This window comes from Eubalaena glacialis, chromosome 11 (genome assembly GCF_028564815.1).
Source record: "Eubalaena glacialis isolate mEubGla1 chromosome 11, mEubGla1.1.hap2.+ XY, whole genome shotgun sequence".
Taxonomy (NCBI): Eukaryota; Metazoa; Chordata; class Mammalia; order Artiodactyla; family Balaenidae; genus Eubalaena; species Eubalaena glacialis.
Window position 1 is genome coordinate 108259886 of NC_083726.1, and position 10167 is coordinate 108270052.

Here is a 10167-nt window from a genome sequence, read left to right on the forward strand (position 1 = left end):
GAGAAACGCTGGCTAAACCATTTGATCTTAAGTCAAGTTGCCAAAACTCCACAGGCCACTAGAGAGTAACCCTTACTGAATAAGTTTTACTATTAAAAGGAATTCTTTTATATCATGACTGCCAGAGATTTTTCAGTTTCAACGTGCCTTTCAAAATTTCAGACCTCATGTCTGATGAATTCTTTTTACTTTGTCTCTACTATTACCGGCTTCTAGGTGTCGGATAACTAACCATCATTGTCCGAAGGGGAAAGGCCCGTGTTAGGAATCTAGCGGAAAAAGGGTTTTGTTTTCCCGATGTGCCATTCTGATTCTGGGCTTTCGCTTTACTCACTCCACGAATCAGGGGAATAAGGCCACACCCACCTCACGGATGTCGCGAGAATTGGAGACCCGAAAAGTCAGAGCGATTGGCAAACCTTAGTTCCAAGCCCATAACAAATGCTTTCATATTTCCACACTTCTTTGCTTTCCTAATAGAATATGATCTACTGAATTTTGAAAATAATATGCTTCCAACCCTAGTAAAGCAAAGTTCAGGTCGCTGCCGCCCCCCCCGCCCCCCCGCGCTCCTCCAGCTCTCTCACTCGAATCTCCGCCCGCCCACCCGCTTTCCTCTGGGGTCGCGGGAGGCGGAAAGGCCGCAGTGACGCGTTTATCCTGGGCGACTGACGTCACTGCCAGGCGCCCGGCGGCACGTCGGCTGGGCCTTCGGCGGGCTTTTCGGGGACAAAGATGGCTATGGCCAGCGATTTCTACCTGCGCTACTATGTAGGGCACAAGGGCAAGTTTGGACACGAGTTTCTGGAATTTGAGTTTCGGCCGGACGGTGAGCAGAAAAGCGGCCGCGGCAACGAAGCGCGGTGCTGACCAGGGGGAAGCGAGGTGGAGAGGCCGCGCAGGAGTTGGGGTGGGTGGGCGAGCCTCCGCCGGCTGGCGAGTGTGCGGTAGGGTCGAGGAGCTTAAGGAAAATAGGAAGCGTACATTGGCTTTGTGAATAAAAGAGTAAATTGGTGTCAGTTAGTTAAGAAAAGCCGATCCTGCCAGATAGTAAAGTTCAGAATCCTAGCATAAAGTTCAGAATCCTAGCATCAGTTCACCGGAAGGGACCTTAAAGGCCGTCTTGTTTATCGACCTAATACTTGAACGTTTGTGAGAACATCTCCACCACGCGGTGGACGCATGGATGCTTAAAATCTTCCGGTGAACAGTAAATTTCGGACTGCCCATTCATCTTTTTTATTCATTCAGGCGCTGTATGGAAGGCAAAATGTCGAGAAAAACGAATGAGGCCTGCTCTGAAGCGGGGAGCCCCACGTGTAGAAAAATGAGTGTAATGACGTGTTTGGGGTGCCTAAATACAGTTGTTCCCTATAGGATGCATTAAGACTATAAAGAAGGGGCGTGGTTAGTTCTACATGAAAGAGTCGCAGTCTTGTTAGAGAAGGTGACAGTTGAGGTGAGTCTTGAAACGAGAGTAGTTTTTTTCTTGGTCTCTGAGGGGAAAAAAGGAGTCAGACTGCTGAGAGCCCTATGAGGTGAAAGTGCCTGCTGCCCAAGGAAAGTGCAGCAAATTCTGTCTTTTGACAGCTCTGATTCTCTTTAGATGGTTGTACTGTATATTGAATTCTTATTGTAACAACGACAGTCCAACTGCATAGACTTTTCTTTTTTGAATGCATATTATGTGCTGGGCAACATGTAAAAACAAAAATTGAAGGGACAGTAGTGCATAAGACTCTTTAATTCCCCTCAAGGAGTTATACCTTGGTGGGTGACATAGACATGAAACTAACTGTAAGGCAGTATAGATATTAAGTGCTGTGTTCATGCTTTGGACGAAGTTCTGTGAAGGCATGAAAGAAAAATTAGGGGAGGATCACATATTAGGAAAGGGGAAGAACATCACACATTTCATGTAGAAGTCAGGGTAACTTCGGCTCTGCAATTATTTAGAAACCTTAATCACCTTACTCTCCCTGGTTCTCCCCAAGTCTTTTCTAAATTTAGGTAAGGAGCCAAATTTACCTGAATCCTCCATCTGTTCTTTCTTCGTGTGATACTGTTTTCAGGGCCTTTGCCTGTGAACAACTTTTAGCTTGTCTGTATCACTTTTAGCCAGTCACGTAAATTAAGTAGTCTAAGATTATCAGGGAAATTTCGTTCCAGAACACTGGTTCTCATCTGCCACCACACCATTCCACAACCTTTCCATAAGTAATGATGAGTCCCAAAGACAGTGATTCCTAAGGGGTTCTCCTCATTAGGATAACCTGTCATTTTAGAGGCTCAGGATCACATTACATTTGTATCTGGGAAACTGACTAGCCGTGAGGAGAAGCATACATTAGGGAATACATCAAAATTAAATGTAGATCAGGTAACAAACTGGTCAATTTTTATTCAGAAGATACAGTTTGTGTGCTTCTTAATTACAATTCTAAAACAGTAGCATTGCCATAGTACATTAATTTGAAGGAAAATAATTAAAAGAACATTTTGGAGTAGTGGGGAAAGCATGTGTATTGGAAGAAGGTAGATCTAGGTCTGAATCTTGTGTGACCCTGGGCAAGTTACTTAACTCTCTGTTTTCTCAACTATGAATAGGTGAGAGAATAAAACATACTTTTTAGGGTTGTTTTACAGATTAGGTTAAATGTTCTGGGTAACTCAGCACCAATAAGACATGTAATGTAAACTTTAGAAGAAATGTTAGTTCCTTTTTCAGATTCCCTGTCTAGATCATGACATAGCTTAAGAAAATGTGCCTTGAAAATGGCCCTCCCATTATATGGAATTGTATTGAAGGCATGGAGTTTAAAAAGTTGACTGGCTTCAACTTCAGCCAACTTAACAGCAAATACGTGTTCAGCGTTGATCTTATGCCAGGAGGGAGGAAATATTAGTAAAAGTAGTAGTATAAAATGGTTTTTACCTTCAAAAATTGCTTACGATGTCATTTCTTTATATTTTAGCAGTTTTTGCTGTTATAGATTGAATTTTTTTCCACTTCCCACAGGAAAACTTAGATATGCTAACAACAGCAATTATAAAAATGATGTCATGATCAGAAAGGAGGTAAGTTTTTTACAGATGTGTAGTTTTTTATATTAAGCCTGTTTCCCTCATGTCTATGTTTTTATTTACATATTTAAAGTACATCTGAGGCTGTAAAGAAGAAGCCGATGTATAGATTGAAAAAGGCTTCTGATTGTAGCATCTATAACAACAAAAGAAGCAATCTGAATATATTAAGTTGTAGTCCCACATTCAAGTGTATCATTTAATTCATTTTATAATTAACTTTGTGTTTTTACTCTATTCATTATTTAAAACTAATTGATAATTATGTTTTAAACACAGTATGAATTTTAAATGAAAGTCTCAAAAGTTAGGTATAAGAAAAAGTTCAAAGCACTAACCGTGATGTGTATTTGTCACTGTTCACCTCATAGATTTTGTGTTGACCACTCAGAGGTATTTGAGTCCTGTGTTACAAAGGCAGAATACAAGGTTTTACAAAGGCAGAATACAAGGTTTTAAGATGGGGCTGGTGTTGAGAAGAGGGAAAAATATGTTTTAAAGGAAAGGGCAAGAGAGTGAAGAAACATAAGGAAGAATGATTCTCTCCCATCTTGTACTTTTAGAATCAGAATTAAATTTTTCTTTAATATTCTATTTGAATACTCAGGGTTTGTAACTCTGTTTTATTATTTCCTTCTGAGTTGTGTCGAGAAATAGAGAGACACTGAAATTTTTATAACTTGTTTTCAGGCTTATGTACACAAGAGTGTAATGGAGGAACTGAAGAGAATTATTGATGACAGTGAAATTACAAAAGAAGATGATGCTTTGTGGCCTCCCCCTGACAGAGTTGGCCGGCAGGTTCGTATTTAATAATTCTTTAAATGCGTAAATACAAAAAATTGTTAATATAATTGTTATGTTTCTCCTTGTTTATTTAGAATAGCTCCTCATTGAGTCTTGGGTTTTCCATTTAGTAGGCACCTGGTAAATACTTTATAATTTTATTTCACTTGGCGTCATTTTCTGTGCTACCGCCTAGTAGTAAAGGAGTCAGTTTAGACATCTTTCTGAACAGTCTTCTCTGCAGCCACCCCAGCTAAAGTTTAAGATGTTTTCACAATGTTATGAATAATTGCTATTATTGGTTAATTACTTTTATTAGGAAATAAAAATAGATAGGAAAAAACACAAGTGTTTGTTAAATTTGAGAATTAGCATTCTCATTGACTACGTAAAATTCACTTTCGCCAGATTTATAACTTTGAAAGTTCTTACTTGCATCTTTATGCCACAGAGAGTGATTTGATTGGTTTCTTTGTTCCAACTGACCGTTGCCTTTGCCTCTCATATTCCCTTCAGAAAAATCGATGGGCTGCTGAAGAGCTCTGAAGGCCTAATTTCACTCTGTAGAAAGCCAGTTTGATTTCTGAATTGGGTCTTTTCACCTGTTGGAGAAATGAGATATGACCCCAGGAGGAAGAAACATTTAATTTCGCTTTTGTATATTCCCGAGGATTATACTGTATAACAACTTCTTTGACTAGAAGAAAATGTGGCGAAATCTAATAGATGCTGACTCTCTGTAGCAGTAACTTAACACTTCTCTTTAAAGAAATGTTATTTAGGAAAGCAAAGGTAATAGTTAACAGTATTTATTTTATGCACTGCAAACACTTTTAAGAAGTAAATTTAGATCTGTTTGTTTTATACATATATACGTTTGCATTAAAAACAGCAACAAGCCTTTTGTTATCTCTTTTAGACTCAGGGAGAGGGCAGTGTTTTCATCTACCCACTTGGTGATGTGTTCGTGTGTTTTGGTTAGTGGGGAGGATTACTCATGCTCCAGAAATTGTCTGTTGGATCTTTAAGTCAAAGATTTTGTGATTGTTTGAGAGTCTTATTTAATTTTCCATTTTGTATGTGCCATAAACTGTGCGTAATTAGATTTTCTGCTCAAATACATAGCTAGGAGTGTCTTTAAGGTCATCTGTTAATTTAAACTGAAAAATCACTACAGACGTAGCCTCTTACTTTTTCATTTTAGATTTGCAGATAAACTATGGAGAGAAATTTATACTTAATTTTGGCACACTAGAAATGTCTATATTATGTTATGTTTGTTTTACTGGTTCTTAATTTTAATTGTTTGGTGAAGTCAAAAGAGTATGAATCTTTCAGTATTATAGTCCAGGATTCAAATATTAGTACCATCACTTACTAGTGGTTCTACATCAACAGTTTTTTTCCTCTGCTTTATGAGTCTTGGATTTTACATTTGTAAAATTAGGCAAATAAAGCTGGCCTGAGAAGGGTAGGCTTTATTAGCCCAATTTTAGGGATTACAGAGAATGTTTGTAAAGTCCCTAGCACTGGGCCTGACACATAGTGGGTGCTAAGTAGTGCTATTATTAATATTATGCAGTTTATTTGTAGAGCCTGGTAGAAAGGGTAAATGTGTTTGTATTTATTATATTAAAAATAGGCTTATACCCATATTACTAGTTTTACTCACATTATAAGAAACATTTCTGTGTCACTCATAAGTATATCATTCATTTGATAGCATCATCTTTTTGAGATCTCTGGAAAGCAATTCTTTTTGTTTTTCTCTTTTTTTCGTGATTTCCCTTTTTTTTTAACATCTACATTTCTTTCTATTTATTTATTTATGGCTGTGCTGGGTCTTCGTTGCTGTGCATGGGCTTTCTCTAGTTGCGGCGAGCAGGGGCTACTTTTCGTTGTGGTTCGCGGGCTTCACATTGCTGTGGCTTCTCTTGTTGCGGAGCATGGGCTTCAGTAGTTGTGGCTCACGGGCTTAGTTGCTCCGCGGCATGTGGGATCTTCCCGGACCAGGACTCGAACCTGTGTCCCCTGCATTGGCAGGCGGATTCTTAACCCCTGCGCCGCCAGAGAAGCCCCTGGAAAGCAATTCCTGATTCATCCTAATACTGGGGACACCTGAGGAGCTGGTGAGGTTTTGTTTTACATAGTTCATAGCTAACAGGTCGCTTCTTTTTTTTTTCCTCCTCTATGATGGCTAGAAAACTTGCAGCTAAAATTGGGACTTCTTGGTAGCAAGAATACATATATCTTGTGGGATGGATTTTTTTATTAACTACATTTCTCTGTTTTATTTTTTTCAGGAGCTTGAAATTGTAATTGGAGATGAACACATTTCTTTTACCACATCAAAAATAGGTTCTCTTATTGATGTTAATCAGTCAAAGTGAGTATGTTAAAGCATTTTGACTAAATTGACATAATTTCTTAGAGGGACTCATTTTAGAACTATAGCCAGTTTGGGAAGATTATTTTAATTGCAACCTGTATCAGTTTATTATGTATATGTAATCCTCATTTTTACAGTAGTGAAGACTTGTTATCAAAGAAGTTAGCAGTATATTTTACTGATTGCCAAAAAAAATCTTAATCTGGACACAGCGTCACAAAATTTAAAAGAAATCCGTATTGGATTTATCAGCCTTATTAGTCCCATATAACATCATTCTCCTCCTTGGATTTAATACTTGAAAGAAATGGAAAAAGCCCCAGTATAGCTTAAGTATGGCTTTAGCTACCTGTGTCTTCCCAAGCTCTGTAAGTGCGGTACCATATACCATTGTCTGAAAAATCTCTCTGCCTCCAATTATTTCTTTCCACTCTTTCCCCTCAAAATGTTCTTATAGTGTCTTTTTCCTATCCCCCTAAATTGTAATAACTTATTTGTTTGCTTAACTGGCTTCAGTGTAAGCTCCCTGAGAACCTTGCCGTATCTCAAAATTAGTGCAATGCCTGGCACACAATAGGTGCTTTATAATTTATAGAGGAAAGGAGAAAGGAATGAATGCATAACTACTGGATACAGATGGCTATGTTCATAAAGACTGGCGAGATACTTTTAAACTATCACATCTATTTTCCTATAGTTGGTGAGGATGTGGCATTTGTTTCCTACTGGGATTGTAAATTGATAACTTTTTTGGAAAGCAATTTGATAATATGCATCAAAAGCTGTTAGTATTTTTCTTTTATCTTTGTCCAGCTAATTTCATTTCTGAGCATCCATCTATCCTGGGAAATACTCTGAAATAATGAAAAAACTGTATTATTCATAAAGATGTTCATTAAAACCTTATTAATAATTGGAAAACAATTGAAATGCCAACAAGGAGAGAATTGCTAAATTAATTAAAAATTATTTGTGAATTTTTTTTTAATGTAATGGATAAAGTAATGTTTAAAAGGCCACAGTGAATGTTTTTAATTATGAAAAAAATTAGAGAAATACCAAAATATTTATAATTATTCCATGAGGAATGACATTATATAGTATTGAGTTTCTTTTTTCTATCTATATAATTTTATTTGCCTTAAACATTTTTGTGATGCATAAATATTATTTTTTATAAGGAAATAAACACTTTAAATATGAAATGAATACTGATGAAGAGATTTATGTATTTTTTTCTTACAGAAAAAATAGAGGTGGGAATTGTTCAGGATATCCATTTTAGTTTCAGAAAATGCTTCCTTTCTCCTCAAAATTCCTTTAACTTAATTGTTTTAGGTTTTTGGTCCTTGTTTTGTTTTAGGAATTAATTTGTACTATTATGTTGTTTCATTTTAGGAAGAAAAAAGTAACTTTTATCTTTTTAAATTTTAGGGATCCTGAAGGCCTTCGAGTATTTTACTATTTGGTACAGGACCTGAAATGTTTAGTTTTTAGTCTTATTGGATTACATTTCAAGATTAAACCAATCTAAATTGTATGTTTTTTGAAACTTGTTTATATTTAATTAAGGGATGGGTGAGGGAGGGTTTGTCATTTATGATATTGGGGTTTTTATGAATGTGAAGCACGCTTCTTTTGTATGCAAATTGAAAATAAGAAAATACATACACAGGCTTAATGGTTATCTTCACTTGGGTCCAAGTGGATTGGATAGTCCCCACACACATTAAATTCTGTAAATAAAAGCCACCTTTATTGAAGTTTTGCTCCAATAAAACATATCAAAGCCTGGATGGAGAGTGCATTTTTTCCTTCAGGAGGCTGTATCTCAGATTCATTTTAAAGATAAAAATTGTTCTAGTAGGTGCATTCTGTGGCAGAGGGTCTTTCACGTAGAAACATGTAGCCAGATTCCCTTCCATTTAAAGGCAATTGTAGATCTTCCCTTGTTTGTACCATACCTGATGGGATTTAATTTTTGGGTGCTTATAGAAGTTGTTTATAGAAGGTTTTGGATTTTTTACATTGTCACAAACCCCTCAGGGGTCATTCACATTTAAATGTTTTTGTATAAGCAGTGATTTCCTCAAGGTTACGAAGATAAAAGTCAGTACCCCAAATTAGGCACATCTTTTATTATGCCCCTGTTTCCATTATTTCACAATGTATATATTTTGTATATCTGTGGGAAGTAAGTGAGTTCTCAGCTCTAAAAATTACTTAAAATTTAGACTTATGTATATATGTGTGTGTGTGTGTATTTATATCCTAACTCCTAATGAACACACATCCCAGTCATATTTCTCAGTTCCCTTCAACCTCTTTCTGGTAGACTGGATTACTTCTCCTCTTAGTAGCTAATGCCCTGATATTCTGTTACTTTTCCATCTGAACCTTCACTCTAAAAGTATGCAGTCCTGTTAGTCATCATCCACTTTGCCCAGGGACCTTAGGGTGGAAGAATTGGTGTCTGAAGGCTCACCGGGGCTCCTGAGCAGCTCTGTCCAGTAAACTTCTGTGCGGTAATAGAGATGTTCTGTATCTGAGCAGTCCAATAGGGTAGCCACTGGATACTACATGTGGCTACTGAGTACTTGAGATGTGGCTAATATAACTGAATTTATAGTCCTATTTAATTAAAAATAGTATTTTCCACCATTTTATTATGAAAAATTTCAAACGTAGAAAACTTGAAAGAATTGTAAAATGAACACCCATATGCCAATCTAGATTCTATAATTAACATTTTTCATTTACTGTAATAATTCTAAGTCATATCATGTTGATTTCTCACTTATGGGTGGAAAAACTGGTATAATTGGTGCCAAGAGACTTTTATTTTTTATTTTTTTATAAATTTATTTATCTATTATTTTTGGCTGCGCTGGGTCTTTGTTGCTGCACGCAGGCTTTCTCTAGTTGCGGTGAGCGGGGGCTACTCTTCGTTGTGGTGCGAGGGCTTCTCATTGCGGTGGCTTCTCTTGTTGCGGAGCACGGGCTCTAGGTGCGTGGGCTTCAGTAGTTGTGGCTCGCGGGCTCTAGAGCGCAGGCTCAGTAGTTGTGGTGCACGGGATTAGTTGCTCTGCGGCATGTGAGATCTTCCTGGACCAGGGCTCGAACCCGTGTCCCCTGCATTGGCAGGCGGATTCTTAACCACTGCACCACCAGGGAAGCCCTAAATTTACTTTTCAAGTGTTGATTTTGTGCCTCATCCCTTCATTTGCCCCTTCATGGGATGGAGTGTCACTACCCATCATCTAACACAGTCTTTTCTATATAGTAGGTGCTTTGTAAAAATTTTTTCAGCATTTTATTGTCTTTTATATTTACTGCCTTCAGATTATTTGTCTTTGTAACTTAGTCTGAGGTGTAAGAGATTCATTTCTGTCGCTATGGATACCTTTCATTACCATGAATTTTTCAAATGCACATACTCATACCACAGAGTTGTATGTTCGAACACATTGGATAAGGATGTGTCTTTTGGATGTGGCCCAACTGTGATCCTAAGTTCTGTGTATAGTCTGAGTTCCTCAATCAAAGCAACCAATAGAGCACAGCAAAGAGGACGGGTGAGAAGCAGGATGATCCGCCAGGCTCTACCGTTCTATTTTATTTATATATATATATATTTGTTTACAAAATATACTTTATTTTTTAAATTATAGATTTACAAAAAATTGAAAAGGTAGCACAAAGAATTCCCATATGCCCCCCACCCCATTTCCCCCATGCCCCTCTTTTACATGAATGTAATAAAAACTATGCATTATTATATTTCTCTTTTCCCATTGTGCCTACATGTGCCTATTCCTACTGTGCCCCAATAATTATTGTAGATAGAGAAATAGATATTTAATATTATAAATTGGGGAGTGGAAATCTGTAGTATTGCCCTAGTAACA

The 10167-nt window shown here is 37.3% G+C and overlaps 1 protein-coding gene across 2 annotated transcripts; it reads left to right on the forward strand.

Moving 5' to 3' along the window:
- Positions 1-658: 658 nt before the first annotated feature.
- On the forward strand, positions 659-8047 carry MAGOHB (mago homolog B, exon junction complex subunit). 2 transcript variants are annotated; one of them, XM_061205269.1, is made up of 6 exons: positions 774-829; positions 1252-1459; positions 3020-3078; positions 3775-3885; positions 6174-6256; positions 7694-8047. In XM_061205269.1, the coding sequence occupies exons 3-6, from the start codon at positions 3064-3066 to the stop codon at positions 7791-7793; spliced, it is 309 nt and encodes a 102-aa protein (XP_061061252.1). In that variant the 5' UTR covers positions 774-829; positions 1252-1459; positions 3020-3063; the 3' UTR covers positions 7794-8047. The 2 variants fall into 2 exon arrangements, with proteins under 2 accessions (XP_061061251.1, XP_061061252.1); XM_061205268.1 differs by lacking the exon at positions 1252-1459 and having other exon boundaries at positions 659-829.
- The last annotated feature ends 2120 nt before the right edge of the window (positions 8048-10167 follow it).